Source organism: Ochotona curzoniae, unplaced genomic scaffold (genome assembly GCF_017591425.1).
Source record: "Ochotona curzoniae isolate NIBS_2020 unplaced genomic scaffold, NIBS_Ocur_1.0 scaffold_1037, whole genome shotgun sequence".
In the NCBI taxonomy this organism is placed as follows: Eukaryota; Metazoa; Chordata; class Mammalia; order Lagomorpha; family Ochotonidae; genus Ochotona; species Ochotona curzoniae.
The window spans coordinates 19,512,443-19,529,661 of NW_024467083.1; the positions used below are offsets into that span (position 1 = coordinate 19,512,443).

Below are 17,219 nucleotides of genomic sequence, written 5' to 3' on the forward strand. Positions count from 1 at the left end.
AGTTTTTCTTGGGATGCTTAATAATGAGAAGAATGATCAGCTCTGTTGGGTAGCTACAGTGTGATCTTTACAGTTGGTGAACACTGGCTAATTCAATATTCCTGTGCTGGGTCTTTCTGCAACATAATCTGACCTGCTAAACCTACACATCTCGTATCCTCTAAACAAGGGTTTCATATATGACAAGCTTCTTCCTGGAGGATGCACCTGTAAGAAAGTTAGGAGGTGAGATATAGAATTAAAAAAAAAATGATGACTGACTGGGAAACCAAGTCTTCTGGGGCAGCTGAGTCAGAGATGCCAGTATGTAATCCAGTACCGTGGCTGCAACTGCAGACACTGGTGGCAGTAGGATGACTGCTGGAACCCTCCCGTGGCGATCTCCTTGGGTCTGGCATTTCTGCACATCTTGGACGATCCATCTTTTCAAATATAAGTGAATAGAAAAGAGCTCATTCTCTTGCTCTCACTCTATTCTCTCGGCATTGGAAGGGAGAATAGAAGGGCAGGCAATCAGCAGCACTGCATGAGATCACATTTTCCTGATTCAGGGTTTCTCTTGTGGTACTGGAAGATCACACACAACTTGGTCCTTATTGGATCTCACTATGGGACTATGGCTTGTTTCACCAGCACAAGATATTGCTTGGGCTTTTGCTATTGTTAACAGACTGCCTCATCTGTGACCCAAAGATGATATGTTTTTGACACTGTACACACACACACACACACACACACACACACACACACACCCCTTTTAGCTTACCTTGAAAATCAGATCATTGAATTTGTGAGATTGAATTATTGCAATAGCCTCTGATTTGTTTGTGCCTCTTTGTATCCACTTGGTTAATTCCATACCATTCTAACTTTGAACTTGCCCATTTGACTTGCCCTTAAATCAGTTGTCAGAAAAGGCATTCAGACTAGCTGTAAGACTTTGATCTCATATCGGAGTGCCTGCGTTCAACACCTATCTCTGGCTTCTGACTCCAGCTTCTGGCTAATGCAAGCCATGGGAGGCAGCAATCATGGCTCAAATAACTGGGTTCTCACCATCCATATTGGGACACCATAGACTGAGTTTCCTGCTTCTAGCTTCAGCCAACCCAGACCTAGACATTGTAAACATTTAAGGAGTGAATTGATTGATGGATCTCCTCTCTCTCTCTATCCTCTCTCCCTCCCTCTCAAATAATATTTAGATAGCAAATTGTCTGTTGAAGGTTTCTTTTCTGTTTTCTGGTAACAATGTGACCATGTGAAAAGGTTTGACTATACAGCTGAACTCATGGGAACCAACTTTGTTCAGCCTAGCTGGGTTTCAACTTTTAAAATTCAAGCAATCTGAAACCAATGAATCTACTGCCATTGCATGAGTCACGCCAGTCAAGACTAGCACAAACCATTGGAATCACTTAATTAAACCCAGTCTGAATTATCAATCTTTATATTACCATGAGTTAAATAAATGACTACTTTGTAAGCCACAAGATTTAGAGTTGGTTTGTTAGGCGACAGTGGATAACTGACATGTGACTTACGCTGTGGCAGCACAGCCAGGTGGACAACTGCCTTCATAGGCCTCTATCCTTTGTGATAGGCACCTGGTCCTGTAAGGATTTCAATTTGAGATGCTTGGCATAAAGACTTCAAAAAGAAAAAGTAACATTGGCGTGAAGTGCGATACCTGTTCTGTGCAGCACTGGCTCCTGCAAATGGAGGACTAGAATTTGTCCCACATCTAGAGCAATGTATAAGGATCTATCATGCCCAGAAAAATGTTCCCTCAGTAGATTGCCAAGTGTGATGTATAGAAATGGGTAGCTCTGCAGGAGATTTAGAAAAGGTTGTGCCTGACAGCATGGGAATTTAGAAATTTACTGTTGCCTTCTCAGCCACTTCTTGTAGAGAAAATAATGGAGAGAAGGGGAGATTCAGGAACTAGGACTTGGACAGGCAGGTAGTTTAATTGGCTTGGCTTCCCCCTGCTTCTCCCAGTGACCCTGGAAGGTTGTGGGGAACTGAAAGAGACCCTGGCTCAACTCGACAGTGAACTGAGCACTTGCCCATGACAGAGAAGGAAACACACAGCCTGCACTGAGGACCAGACACAAACTCCACCTTTGCAGAAGTAACATCAGGGAGAAGTGATCTTGGGCTGCTCAGGTCACCTCAAGAAAAAAAAAATCAGAGAACATTCTTATGTTTCCAAGTTTATTCAACAGAAAAGCATCTGATGTACTGTGGCTTTGCCCCATGAAGAGATTATAAAGGGCTGTGACCAGGCAGCTTCTGTAGCACCACCTGGGACAAAAGATGAGGCCTTTCCCCAGCTTTTGCCACCAATTGAGCTCAGGCTCCTTGGTCCACAGCAGAGAAGGGTCTTTTTACAGTGTTACTAAGTTGAGTGGGAACAAAGAGGTCAAAAGCAAGAGCTGAGCCCTGGACAACAAGGACAGAGAACAGCATCAAATTTTCAACTTCCATCTGAAAACTAATTTTGCCTATGCTAGGTCCAGTGACCACAGGGGTGAGTGATGTCTCTTGGGGACCGTAGCCTGCCTTTTAGGGGTCATTGTCGTCTCTCTAGGGTCTCAGTTGAAATCAGAGGTCACAGTTGTCTGTTCAGACTCCATAGGTTTCACCCCAGGGAGCTCAGTCTTCTCTTCTGGAGCCACGGTGTGCTTTTCAAGGGACACCATCCCACCTCTGGGTGTTGTGATCATATTTTCAAGCTTTCCATGCATCTCAGTGGCCATAGCTTCACCTCCTGGGGGCAAAATCCTCACATCAGTGGTCACTGCCTCCATCCCAGACACTCTTTCAAAGTGAGTTCTTGAAGAATTTGCAGCAGAGGAAAACCAAAAGGGCGGTAAAGGTGTTGAGGTGGATTCTAGAGAAAAGGATGAGGTTCCTGCTTCTTCCTCCCCTTCCAATTAATTCCTGATATGACTAGAATCACTCCAGGACTGAAGCACCTGCTCCAAAAATCTAGCATTGCAAGGACCTCATCATGTACCTACTGGAGGATGCAGAAATTGCACCACCAGCAGCCATGCTCTGCCACTCCATCATATTGACATGGCTCCAGACCACTTTGTAGATTTGCCACGTTTCCAGGGAATCACCCCAGGGAGGAACTCTCCTTTCGTTATACCTAAGCTTTCACTCTAAACTCTCACTCTATACCATCAGCAAAACCCTTCTCCCTGGGCTTAATTCTTTACTTGTTAAATCCTCCAGAGAAGCCCCCTGTGCTGCACCTTGCAGGAGGTACCAGGAATCAAGCTGCGGGCAAGGAGGTCCTACACAGAGCATTCGGACCAATGGTGCTGGAGTCCACACACAGCCAGGCCCTGGCTGAGCTAAAGTAGTCTGCAGAATGAGAACCACACTCCCACCCTTGAGGATGGTTCAGCTCCTGCATGCCAGGTTTCATCCCCAACAGCCAGGGCAGTCTCTACAACCAGAAAATGATATCAGAAGAAACCAAATTCCCTGGTCAGCCCTTGCTCTGAACACAGAAGAAAGGAACAAAGAAGCTGTTTTACATATTGCATACTAGTTTGAGTCAATGCAATTTTTATTCCAAATTTTATTTAGTCTTTAAAACAGTGCCAATAGTATAATGACTATTCCCATTTTATAGATGGGGCAAAGCAAGCTCAAAAAAGCATTCACAAAGTCCAACTGTCCCAGCGAAGATTTTAAAAACATACTAGCCTGACATCAAAGTTTCTCTTCCTTTGGTGTGAGGTTGCTTCACCAAAGAGTTTAGACTTGAGAGAAGAGGCCCACCAGTGTCTGGTCATGAAACACCCAAGCCAACCTGCAGATCGTAGCTACTTACCAGCCTGCACCAGGAGATCGTTCAATATGCACACAAGCGGGAAGGGACCATCACCACAGAAAGTGCCCCTGACGTCATCCATGTCCAATGTCCACACCATAGCGCCCCCAAAATGCTCTCTCTTGACAAACATTGCCTGTGAAAACAGCAGTTGATTAACATGCTGTACTGGCCACTCTCCACACCAGGTTAAGCAGGTCAAGCTGAATTCAGACACACCACCATCCTGTTACATTGCTTCCTGAGGAGTCAGCTTCTGCTGTGGTTTTTTGTTTGCTTTTGTTTTTCTTTTTGTTATTGTATCTGGTGTGGATTGGCTCAGCTCCAGATATTGTAACCATTTGGGGGAGTAAACCAGCAAATGGAAGACCTCTGTCCCGTGTGTCTCTCCTTATCTCTATAACTCTCAAAACAAATCTTGGTTTAAAAATCTATACAATTGGATGCTTTCATTGAGTCCTTGCCCTTTTCTGCCCTCCATTCCCAAACCACAGGGTAAGGCTGTGAAGTTGGAAACTAATCTTCATCCATGTTCCACCCAGAGATTTGCAGAGGGTCTTCATTAGTATCTCTGTCTCTCACACTTGCCTCCCAACACTATGTCCATAGAAAAGCCACCTACTGCTTCTGCATTACCTACAGGGGTACCTGAAAAGATTCATGGAAAATACAATTAAACAGTATACATTTTGGCAAAAAAAAAAGTTTTTAGATCCATACATGGTTCTTTCACAACCTTTTCCATGAGCTTTTTGAACACTCTCTTATGCATGCATTCCAAATTTTTTTACCAAGTAAACATATCGTTTTTACATACATATTTTAAATATATATATATATATTTGTTTATTTACAATTTGAAAGTAGGAGCAAGAGAAAGAGATCTTGCACCTTCTGCTTTTCCCCTAGTGGCTGGAGTAGCTGCAGCTGGACTGGGATAAAACCAGGCGCCTAGAGCTCCATCCAGGTGTGGCAGGGCCCCAGTACTTGGCCATCTTTTGATGCCTTCCCAGATGCACTAATGCGGAGCTGGATCAGAAGTAGAATAGCCGGAACCAATGCTCCAGTATGGGATGCAGGTGTCACAGGCTAGCAGCTTAGCTCACTGTGCCATTATGTCTGCATCTAAACTTGTCAATTCCACTTCTCCAGGAAATTTCTGAAATACCTTCGCAGGGAATTGTTCTTTCTTCTACTTGTAAGATGTAGAATCCAGGAAGTAGTCAAAGCTTGACAACTTCTTACCCACGAACTGCCTCTTCTTTAACCCAGTCTGAGCCAGACCCTTATAGAGCTTCCAAAATGCCAACCTGATCACACAGAGTCATACAAAACCAGTTTCCGGAATGTTGAGGGGCATTTACCAAGTCTCTTAGGTGATTCCAAAGCAGGGGCAGGTTCAGAAACTTCTAAGAGCATGATGCTTCCACTTTATTTCACCGTGAAAATCTGTCTGATCTGACTTCATAAAATATTGCTTATACTGGAAAGGGAGCAGTTCTACAGCTTTCGAACATGTAGGTCATACACCTGCTCAGAGACCAGATTTTGCCCAGAGATTGCAGACCAACCTTTCCCACCAGACTTCAAGTCTCGTAAAGAACCTCTGTTCTGTGCCCGTACTCAATAACTAAGTTGTTGCCTTGCAAATGCCAGGATCCCATGTGGGTGAGAGTTCATGTCCCAGCTGTTCCTCTTCCTACCCAGCTCCCTGCATATCTGAAAAGAGCAGTAGACGGAGGCCTCACGCCTTAGGACCCTGCACTCAAATTGGTAGACTCCAAAGAAACTCCTGGCTCCTGGCTTCAGATAAGCTTAGCTCCAGCCAAAGCAGCCTTTGGGGGAGTGAACAGCAAATGGGAGATCTTTCTGCCTCTCCTCTTCATAAATATGATCTGCCTTTCTCATAAAAATGAACAAATATTTAAAGAGAGATTCTTTGTTCCATCCAAATTCTTTGAACTGCTACAAGCTTTCTACACTACTGAGCTTTCCCTCACCCATCTTCTCCTACTCACCTCCCTGAGGCAACCTTCTCTAACTCTCTCTCAGCCCTGCCACGTGTCAGTCATATTCATGCAATGCTCAGTATCTCATATGGGCACTGGTTTGAGTCCTGGCTGCTCCACTTCTGATCTAGATCCCAGCCTGTGGGCTGGAAAGCAACGGAAGATTGACCAAAGCCTTGGGACCCTGCACCCACATGGGAGACTTGGAAGAAGCTTTTTGCTCCTGGTTTCTGGCTTTGGATCAGTTCAGCTCTGGCATTAACAACCACCTGAGGAGTGATCCAGAGGATGAAAGAACTCTGTCTCTCTTTCTATCTCTCTATAAACCTGGCATTCAAGGAAAAAAAATATTTAAAAGAAATAAGATGGTTGAATAAGAAGGATATGAACTAAAATTTAAATTTGCCCGAAACTCACCTGAACTGCTTCTCCTTCGACCCAGCCTGGTCCAGACCCTCATGGAGCTTCCAAAATGCCAACCATTCTCATCATTTCACTTTCATCCAAAAAAACCCACATGAGCACGCACATGCACACACACACACACACACACACACACACACACGCACACACACACAGAGTCTAGTCCAAGGCCCCATGGAAACCCATGGGAAAGTTTCTGCTGGAGCAAAGATGCCAGCCTTACCTTGTAACTAAAGCTGGTGGCGTCATCATAGCCAACCCATTCCTTCCCCTTGTAGGCATAGGGCACATATTGATAATCAATCCAGTGCCTTTTCGCCTTCTGGATGAAGGAGCAGACCTGCCAGGAGGACAGCGTGTGAGTTCCGCAAGACACCATGGAGACAAGCAGCAGGAAACTGCATCCTTGCCCCAAAATAAGGAATACAAGAGTCCCTCACCAGGGAATAAGAAGGAAGATCAGAGATTGGGAAGTACTAACAGAGGACTTCCCCTCCATTCTGAGAAAATTTCTGTTAATACATGTCCTTGCCTCTACTACCCAGAAAAGAAAAGCGAGAGAAAACCAAGGACTCAGTGGTACATGATGTCTCCACCTCCAAGCACTGGCATCCCTTATGGGCACTATTTCATTTCCCAGGAGCACCACTTCTCATCCTGCTCCCTGCTTGTGACCTGGAAAAGCAGTGACAGATGGTGCAAATCTTTGGGACCCTGCACCCACATGGAAGACCTGAAGGAGGCTCCTAGCTCCTGGTTTCAGATTGGCTCAGCTCTAGTCATTGTGGCCATCTGGGGAGTACACCAGCAGATGGAAGATCTTTCTCTCTATCTCTACTTCTCTCTTTAAATCTGCCTTTCCAATAAAAATAAACTTTTTTCTTTTAAGGAAGAAATGGTGCCAGGGTGTGGGTAAGTAATGTTAGCACCAAAATAATCAGAGTATCTGATGACCACATCTGTATCTAAATCTCAACTCCTTCATTAGATCTCAGCACAACCTAACACTTGAACCTCTGGCACACTTAAAGTTCTAAAGGGCGGGGGAAACCAGATTATTACAACCTGCCAGGTATTTCATTCTCTGCTGGGTAGCCACCCTTGGATAGGAACAGTGCCGCAAAGAAGCAGAGGGGCTCAAATTATGCTGTGGAGATTAATGTCTAAGTTACCATCTTTTTCTTTTGTTCCTTTATAGGTTCTGTCTACCAAAGCCTCTTTGAAGCAAGATGTCCTTCAAAAACATTATTCCAACTGTGCCATCACTCCTAAACATACCCCATTCAATTGGTCACTCATAACATTGGATTATTCACTCCTAACCACACTCTACTGGATTAGCGGGAAAAGTCTCCAGTCAGGCAGAGCAGAGGCTAGAGGAACCTCTGGACCTCCACCACTGCCTAAGGTGAGGCTGTAGCTTTCTCTCTGGCTCTCCCTACAACCTTTGTGGCTTTTGCCCCCTGCCTGGACAATCCTTCCTATCTTATCATTCCGGTTCAGCGTTTTCTTGGGCTTCAAGTTCTGTTTCAAGTCTACCTGCATCATGAGGCCTCCCAGATCCCTCCAGCCACATGCTACGGTGCTTTTCACTGACTTCTCTTATGTCTTGCATTGCCTTTGTATGTGTCCTTTTCCTCCACTCCCTCCATGGCAAATTTCAACGTAGGAATTAAAGAGTGAAATTGCAGAGAAGAGAGAGAATTCCAGCACAGGATGCTTTGCAATTGCTTCAAAATAATCCAGTATTGGAGAGGGAGGGAGACAGAAGGCAAAGCAGAGGTGAGACAAGGGCTGGCTGTGAATAATTATGACGTTAGTTAAGGAGAATGTTACTTTGGCATGTTTGGAATCAAATTATATGTATATCTGATAAATATGAGTAAAATTCACTTAAAAGTCAAGAATTATCCACACATTTAAGAGCCTTCAAAGGAGTCAAAGGGATGAACTGTCTGTTCCCTTACAAACTCCTCCAAATCCCCTATTCCTTACAAAGGACTCTAACTTCCCCCAGAAAAAAAAAAAAAAGACAGCCTCATACATAGCAGATGCCTCTTGCCCAATGCCTTCCTCTTTGCCCTCTCTCTAGCTCTCACCCCTGTCATTGTCCCTTGTCCTGGCCCTTGCCCCAGCTGGGACAGGGAAGCCATCCATCACCTCATAATAGGCCAAGAAGCCAGCCTGTTTGGTGTACTTCCCTGGAGATGCTGGTCCGATCGCTTTGGCCTGCAGTCCATTGCTAGATGCTTTGAGGAGGTGGAAGGTGCGCCCATAGGTTGGGAACCCCATGATGAGCTTCTCTGAGGGTGCTCCAAGCTTTCTCCAGTAATTCATAGCATATGCCTGCAGATGGAAAGAACACAAATCTCTCCCTGCTGCTCTAAGCAAACATCCCGGGCTCAGGGGCATGTTCTGAGCCACCTGGGAGATGAACAGTCTTTATTGGTTACCATGTGAAATGGAGGAGTGGAATATGACAGCTCCTGCTGCTGGGGAGGTGTCTGCACACTCACTCTCTGTCCTCTGAAAAGCATTTTTTCCTTTTCTTACCGAAGATTTGGGGTCATCAGGCAAGGAGAACAGGGGACTATTGTGCCCTGTGAACTTTTCCCAGCTTCCATGTATGTCATAAGACAAGACATTGATGAAATCCAGGAGTCTGCAAAGTGCAGAAAAGAGGAGATGTGAAGCTCTGGCAGGCTAGATTTTCAAGCCAGATCATCACAACATCAATAAGCTAAGTAGTCAAGTGTTTATTGAGAGTACTTTTCTGCTCTGTCTGCCTGTGCAGCCTGCCAGAACTAAACCCCCTGCTAGATGCCCCCTGCTAGATGCTGCCACTGAAACAGATATCTGGTTAGAGATGTTGTGCATCTGGGCCTGAGCATTCTGGGAGTGTCCTAAAAGTGGCTAAGAGTCTGACCAGAGATACCTCCAGGCCTGCTGTAAGCTCTCACAGAAGTCTACATAAATCAGTATATCCCACAACAGTAAAAGAACTGCCCCTCTGTTATTCCAGATTGTCATTGGAAACCACCTCCTCCAAAAAGTGTTCATGATAATCAGGTGTAGTTAAACATGCACCAGGTCACAGGTATAAGGATTTACACTAAGTTTTATCTGGCCAACACTCTACATACATTGATTGTCTCTGTTTGAAAGTTGGAAGAAATTAGAACTCAGGATCGCCCATTTTCCTGAATAGTGAATGCAGAAATCTCCATCAGGCCTGGCCACAGGGTCACCTCTAAAAAATTCTATACCCTCCCGGGTCTCTCACATTTCTTCCTAAATTAAAACTCCACTTCCCAAAGCCATTACACACCAAACCACCCCTATCCTCTCTTGGTTCTCTGCCTCAGTTTCTTTAGCCATAAAAATGTGATTCTTCAGACTTGAGAAAATTATCCCAGTGACAGCATGTTCTTGGTCTAATTCTTTAACTTTGGTGTGGAGAGCTGTCCTGAAAACCGAGTGTGTCTAGGCACTTGACTTTTGTCTTTGATGCAGTGATGGATGACTCATCCATCCCTCCATGCCAGCACCACTGCATAATGTGTGACTACACTGCCATGCACTCTGGGCAAGAAGAGGTCAAGCTCATGGGACTTTCTCCAGCAATGAATACACAGAAAGCTCTGCCCTTGCTAACATGGTGAGCTAGTTCCCATCACCTCCCAGTGGTGTTCTAAAGAAAGCATTAGTCTGATGGATCTATTTCCTGTCTCTGCCTGTGTCCCTCAGTCCATTCCAACATACACTGTCAGCACAGTGTGCTCACTCTTAAGTCAAGAGGCAGAAGCTAGACAGCCCTGAGGTTCAGAGCTCAAAATTCTCCTTCCCACAGTGACCAAACCCTGCCCTACCCCATCTCCTCCCCTCCCCCCATCCCACCCCAAGGCACTCACTTTCCTAGAAGTCGCACATCATAGGATGTTTGGATGATGTGTGGGGCCCCAGAGACAGCAGCAGAGAGCAGCAGCCTTGGGCGCTTGATGAGCTGTGCCTCCTTTTGGAAGGCAAACAGGAGCTCCTAGGAAGAGAGATATCCATCAGAGAATCAAACAGGACAGTCGGGAATGCCAGTGTCATCCAAGAAACATTTGCTGAGCCTAGGATCCAGGCTCTGAGGCCCCAAAGGTGAGTTAGATGCACCCACAGGAGCATGAGAAAGGCAGGTGCAGATTACTGTGGTGAGTTTATACATGGGTATGGGCAAGACCAGGAGCACAGAGCAGAGAGCCCCTGCCTGGGAGAGTTCAAGAGGCTGCACAGACAAGGTTAGAGGGCTGGAGCACAAGCCAGAGACAGAGGAAAGAGCACCCATGGGCACCTGTGCAACAGCAGTGCTGCCCCCAACCCCTAGGTGAGACAGTGAAAGAACATTTTATTGCTTCTCTCCTGTCCTTGTACTCCACCCTGCCCTGCTGTGAGCCCAGATACAGCAGAAAGTAGAATCATTTCTGCATCCAGGAGCTTCCAGAATGGCCTTACTTCAATTAAGAAGAGGAAAGTCCACCGGTCATGGGAAGGGCTGCCTCTCAACCCAGGGTATAAGAAGAAGAGGTCGAGACCGTCGAAGTTGTGCTTCCTCAGGAGCGATATAACTGAGGTGATAAATGTTTCACGATTGTTGAAGGAAGACAGCATCGTGGTGAACCTGTGGGGAGAGCCGGGGTCAGGCGGGGAATGCTGTCTGCAGAATCACAGCCTTGCATAACAGGTGCCCTGTGGTCCACAAAGCAGACAAGGCTGGTGTGAGGGATAGGGTGCCTGAGATCTCCCTGTCCTCTGAGATGCCCTTCCTGCACCAAGATTGAACACCAAGATCCCAGGACAGGAGCAACAGCGAGGGCAGGACAGGAGGCAGCAAGCACAAAGCAAAGCACGCAGCCTGCAGTGGGCGGAACTGGTTCAGTCTAGTTCTGTTCCCCAGACTTGGCACACCCACTGGCAGGGCATGTCGCTGTCTCCTCACCATTAGCTCCCCAACCCCATACCAGTCCTGGCATTGGCTGTATTAGGAAAGGGGATTGAGCCAGCACTTCTAGAAAGAGCTTCAACCCCATTTATAAAGCTGAGCTACCTAGCTTGCTGATAATGAGCTTCCATCCTCTGGATTTTGTCCATTTGCTTGTTTGATCATTTCCATTTCAGTTTGCTTTCTATTCCATGGTGAACAGAAATTTCCAGAAAAAAAATGTAACTTATTGGAGCCTAACTTTGAGTGATTTTGAGCTAGGCCTGTTGGCAGCTAATGGTGAGGCTCTGGGGCAATGGAGCCAGGTTCTCTTGTGTGTTTTCCCTCCCCCAGTTGAGTGCTGTCTGAGGGGTCCCTAGAAGAAGTCTGGCAAGTTTCCCAACACGTGTAACTCTTGCTTTCTCTTGAATACGGACAGCCATGACACAAGCTTCTCCTGAGGAACTGATAAGATAACATACGCCAGAACCTGGCTTTTGGCTGGCATGGAAGAAGGGCTGGCATGGAAGTTGGACAGAGCCAGCTGTCACCTCATACACAGCATCCTTTCTCTACTGCACCTGGAGCTCCCTTGGAGGGCCCATTCCCCTCCCTGCAGACCACCAGGCTTCTCCTGCATCTCACATCCCCAGCACAGGGAGGCAGGTCTGGGCTGTGTCCCAGGGCCTCCACTGTTAAAGGTTGCATCTTCAAAGCACAAGAAAGCATGTATCATCCTCACACTGCCCCATGGAGGGTGAGATGCTAACCAGAGAGCTACTGGCATGCTGCAGGTGAACAGGCATTGTATGCCCATACAAACCAAGCCAAGTATTTGCTTGTGTTATTCCTTGCCTCTAACCCATTCCTTTTGGGGCTGATGTCACTGGTTCTGTTTATATAGCAAGGATATCTAGCCTTGTGAGATTTGGAGTTTGTTCTTGTCCTAAGTGAGACACTTCTCTTGGAGATAAGCCTCTGCCTTTGTGAACAAGAAAGGACCCTCATGAGCACCCCCATTTTGTCTCTCATTCCCTCCACCCCATTTCTCACCACTTGCAGGAACTTCTTATCTCCCTGACACTTCATGAAAAAGGCCTTGGGGGTCCCCTGAATCCAGATTCAGGTTAGGATTAGGGTTGCATCTGCACCAACTTTGCTGACCTTATGACCAAGCCAGCTTCCTCTCCCCAGTCTGCCCTCACTTCTAGCCCACCTGTTCCATCCTCCTCCTGTCCCCCAAGAAGAGATGGTAACAGCAGAGTCTCACCTCGAAGTGCCAAAATTCCAACCTCCAATGGACAGCAGTGTTTTCAGCTGCCTGTTCCTAGGGTATGGGAGAGAGGAGGTTGTGATCTGGGCATCTTCACCCCAGTAGGCAGCAATAATCACACCAATAACCTTCTTTTTGCGTCTCTCACTGAGGGAACAATGGACATGGGTGAATGGGAGGCAGGGAGAGGAAAGGAGAAAAGAGATGTGGGGAAAGAAAGAAGAAAGCACAGGGGAGGGCGAGTAAAGGAAAAGAGACCAACGATCCCCAAGTCATCACCAAGAGCTCCAGAGCTGTACAGAGCCCACCAAACTCCCCCACATCCGCATGATGTTTCCAGAAAAAGAGTCACCTGAAATTCTTCCCTCATTAAATAAGGCTCTACTGGAGCACTGGCCATGTGCTATTGGCTGCTGTAAGTGCTGGAGAGACACCAACGAACAGCACAGACCAACTCCTTACCACCTGGTAGCTTATCCTTTAGTGTTGTGCCCGCTGATAACCATCAAAGAGTGAAAAGACTTCCTTCACATGGGGAGAGAACCAAGGAGAGCTGCAGGTGGGGGAATACTTGAGCAAGCTCTTTGTGAGCACCAAGTGCAATCCAGTTGCGACCTGGACGCTAGGTATACAAAGACATAAGAGACACTGATACTATGCTTGAGGAATTCACAGCTTGAGGGAAAGCAGGTGACAAATGGGTCTCATAGGTTGAGCTGGGAGAGGGAGGTGACAGCCAGACTAAGGCATAGCGGTGAGAAAGAGCTCAAGGTGTTTGTCAACATGGAGTTTTGAAGGAGGCAGTGTCTGTGAGCCCCACTGAGATACATTAGGACTGCAAGAATAGGAGAAAAGTCAGAGGGTAGCAGAGGAATAAGCTTAACTCTCTTATCTCCGTAAAAATCAAAACTGCAACCCCCATCTAAGATGAGCATACCTCTCTTTGAGTTTGTTGAACTCTCGATAGAGAATTTGCTCATCCCGGAGACTCTGGGCAACCATCCTATTGTCGTCCATTGAGGCAAAGGCAAATATCAGGTGTGTGCAGAGAAATGGGTCCAGATCATGGGGCAAGATGGAGGCAGGACCTGGTCGACTATGTGCCCAGTTGGTGAAATAACATACCAGTTTGTAGGCAGTGCCTGGAAAGGGGGAGCACACAGGGTTGACACAATCCAAGGAGGAAATAGAGCTCAGCTTTCAGAGAGCAGTGGGAATGTAGTCCAGGAAAGCAGGCCACTGTAGCCTCCTCTGCTCCCTCCCACACAGCCCAAAGCCAAGGTCCAGTCCTTCCCCTGCAGTATGCCATATACAATCCTGATCAGTACGGAGGTGCAGGTCTAGTTCCTGGCACACAGTGAGTACCACAAACAGCCAGTGACCAAAATCCTCCACTGAACTTTAGTGGGTCAGTAACCCTTGACCAAGGAGCCAGGGAAGGATCAGACTGAAAGAGACACTCTCAATGCAGGGGAACCCCTGGAAGGGAGAGAACAATTTCTTACTATTTTGGTGAGTCAGCACCAGGACCAGCCCTGTAGAGAACAAAGGGAAGGGACACACAAGGGGTTATTGCACCGCCTGCAGCCAGCAAGTGCTCCCGCCACTGGGCACCCTGTAGTGATGCAACTGCACTCCTAGAGACACACAGCCCACTCACTGGTTTCCTATCCTCTAAAGCCAAGCAAGTGCAGCCAGAACCACCTAAGTAAGCCCCTTGGCTCTGAAGTAGATGCCATGTGTTTATACACATGCTTTGTCCTGAGACAGCCAAAGCCTCAAGCTTACCACTGTCGACCCTAGCCCAAGTTAGAAAATATCAACAACCTGCATCCTCCACCCCAGAGATTCTGATTGGCCCAAAGTGAGACTCAAGCATCAAAAATGTCTAATGAGAAAGCTGAGAAAACTACTCTGACCATTCCTCTCTGGATCCCTCTGACTCCTCACTATGTTCCATCCTATTGATGCACAATCTAGGCCCGAGTCCCGGGCTGCTCTCTCGGGTCCCAGAGGGACAGCAAATTCAAAAGCCTTGTGTCTTCATTAGCTAACACTGCCAGGACTTGCCACACTTACCAACCCACAGCAGCAGCCTCCCCATCTTAGTGGTCTGATGGCTGTAAGGTCAAAACTCCAGCCCTTTATAAGAGCTGCCCCATGTACAGTCCCAGAGAAGCCCAGCTACACACACACACACACACATACACACACACGCACACACTCTTTCTCTCTCACACACACAGGGCCAGGGCAAGTGATTTATGAGAGTCACAGTGCCCCTACATCCACCTGTCCTTCCTCTGTGGTTCTCACAATCAACAAAGCCTAGCTCTGGCTCACTCTTGTAGGGAGTGACCGTGCACCATGAGCCGTGACAAGGGCAGGACAGCACTTCTGGGATTGCCTTGTGCTCAGCCCCACTTCCTGGAAGTCAGTCAATGGCCTGGGTTTGGATAGCAATAAGTCCACTGTTATAAGTTACTTCTGGAAGAAGCAGCATAACGTAAGGTTACCAGGTTTTGAGTTCAAGGTCTTCATCCTCGATTTGAATCTCTGTGTTACTTCTTAGAAGTTCTATAATTGTGGACAAGTTCCTTAACTTCTGGGTTTCCAGTCTCCACACTTACAAAAAGAAAGATGATAACTCATGGGGATGTGAAGGAATTAACAGATAGTATGTGAGAAATGGTGAACCCAGTGCTTTGCATTCAGTAAAGACTCAGTGACTGTAGCAAGAGGGGCTTTTGACCTCAAACGCTAACACCTGGCCAGGCTTGCTCTCTACCTTCTTAGAAGAACAATAGTTCAGGTCCAGTGATATGCTTCAACTCACCTAAAGCCCATGGTCAAATACAATTGGGAAATAGACTGAGGGTTGGGGGAGCCTTCAATTTCTCAAGAGAAAAAGCAAAAGTCAAACTTCTCAAATGAGCTAATACTATTGGATCCAGTGAATGAGGGATGGGAGAACATGTCACAAATCTCAGGAATAGGGCAAACATGCTTCAGGCCATCCAAGAGTCAGGTTGTAAAACATGTAACAGCCGCAATACAAAGACGCAAAGGTCTTTAAGCCATCTGCTTCTAGCAGTCATCAGTTTTCTATCTCTGCCTCACAGGTTCCAGGTCATATCGTTCCCATCTTGGATTCTTGTCCTTACTGCCTAATCCACATATGATAGCACAGGGTACTAAGCAGAAGTCAATACTACACAGAGACTTCAAAGTGTTCATGCAAGTGGCTGGTATTGTGGCACAGTAAGATAAGCTGCCACTTACAATGTTGTCAACCCATGTTGGAGGGCTGGTTCAAGTCCTAACCACACTTTGATCCAGCTGCCCGCTAATGTGCCTGAGAAAGGAGGGAAGATGGTATGAGCATTTGGGTCCCTGATATTCACACGGACTACAACCTAGACCAGCCCTGGCCTTTGAGGCCATTTGAGGAGTGAACCAGCAGATAGGCCATTGTGCAGATTAAAGCTCTGGCTGCAGCCCCCACATCCCATATAGGTGCTAGTTTGAATCCTGGCTGCTCCACTTCTGATTCAACTCCTTACTTATGGCTTAGGAAAGCAGCAGAGGACAGCCCAAGACCTTGGGCCTCTATATCCAGGAAGATGCTCCTGGCTCCTGATTTTGGACTGGCCAATTTTCAGTGTTGTGGCCATTTGGGGAGTGAACAAGCAGATATGAGATCTCTATCTATCCTTTTCTCTATAATTCTTCCTTTTAAATAAAAATAAATGTTTTTTTTTAAAAGCCTCTCTTGCCATTCTGTCTTTCAAACAAACCATCTTTTTTCAAGAAAATGCATGGAAAAATGCATGATAGAAAGTATATATATATGGATTTCAAATTCTTTTGTACCAAAATACCTTACTTTTTATTTGATTTTCATGCAAACAGTTTGAAGTACCCGCTGACATGACAAAGGGAAATAACAATGATTAGTGGTCAGATTCATGGAATATCTGTCATTCATTTCCAGTATGAACAAAATCAGGAAAATCCGTGTCTTTGAGGATACCATGGCCTAACAGAATAAATGGGCTACAGGATGTCTGGGACAGGGAGAGTTCACCTGGACCTCCGTGACGTTTTGATGGAAAATCCACTCAGCAGAGACCAGGTCTCCATATGCTCATCTGTCTTTGCCTCTCTTTATGATTTTCACAATATTCCATGAGCCTATGCCAGGTGCTGCTGGGGACCCTAGCACTCCCTTTCAAGGAGCTGGGGGCCTCACAAACAACTTGCTCACATCCGCAGTATGTGTATTTTTCTTGGAGAAGCAGCATGAGGTGAGAAGAGCCTGAATCACGTGATCTGACAGATAGATTCAGCTCCTGTTGTATACTAGGGCGCCTTGAGTTCCCCCCTGGCCAATCTTCACCTGTAGTGGACATAATTAACCTGAGCACTTGGATCAGGCTTGGCAACAGCTTATACCATTGCTTGAATCAACCCTTTTGTGTTTGTTCATTAACTGATATGTAAAATTATGCATATTTACTGCGTGCTGTGTCATGCTTTGAGATGTACACTGCGTAGGGTTCAAATCTGGCAGCATATCTGTCCTCTGTAACTGTGGACTAGATTAACCCTGGTGTGTGTTTTGGCTCTCATGACTGTTCTCTTATTTATTTCCAACTCCCCAGTTCTTACCATCTGCTCTCAGCTTTGATTTCCTGT

At 46.4% G+C, this 17,219-nt stretch overlaps 1 protein-coding gene across 2 annotated transcripts; it reads right to left on the reverse strand.

Annotated features, from left to right (window-relative positions):
* Positions 1 to 2,200: 2,200 nt before the first annotated feature.
* On the reverse strand, positions 2,201 to 14,715 carry OVGP1 (oviductal glycoprotein 1). 2 transcript variants are annotated; one of them, XM_040998601.1, is made up of 11 exons: positions 14,601 to 14,715; positions 14,027 to 14,056; positions 13,459 to 13,663; positions 12,519 to 12,575; positions 10,783 to 10,948; positions 10,197 to 10,321; positions 8,839 to 8,947; positions 8,446 to 8,631; positions 6,509 to 6,625; positions 3,854 to 3,989; positions 2,201 to 2,773 (listed from the first exon to the last, which is right to left on the reverse strand). In XM_040998601.1, exons 1-11 carry the CDS (start codon positions 14,623 to 14,625, stop codon positions 2,598 to 2,600), a joined length of 1,332 nt encoding a protein of 443 aa, XP_040854535.1. In that variant the 5' UTR covers positions 14,626 to 14,715; the 3' UTR covers positions 2,201 to 2,597. The 2 variants fall into 2 exon arrangements, with proteins under 2 accessions (XP_040854535.1, XP_040854534.1); XM_040998600.1 differs by having other exon boundaries at positions 2,201 to 2,896.
* Between the last annotated feature and the right edge of the window lie 2,504 nt (positions 14,716 to 17,219).

Coding starts and splice junctions, on each gene's coding strand:
- OVGP1 (XM_040998600.1), bottom strand. CDS start 14,625: ATGGGGAGGCTGCTGCTGTGGGTTG. Junction 8,948..10,196: donor GATGTGCGACTTCTAGGAAA/GTGAGTGCCTTG, acceptor TGCACTTTGCAG/ACTCCTGGATTTCATCAATG. Junction 8,632..8,838: donor CTGATGACCCCAAATCTTCG/GTAAGAAAAGGA, acceptor TTCCATCTGCAG/GCATATGCTATGAATTACTG.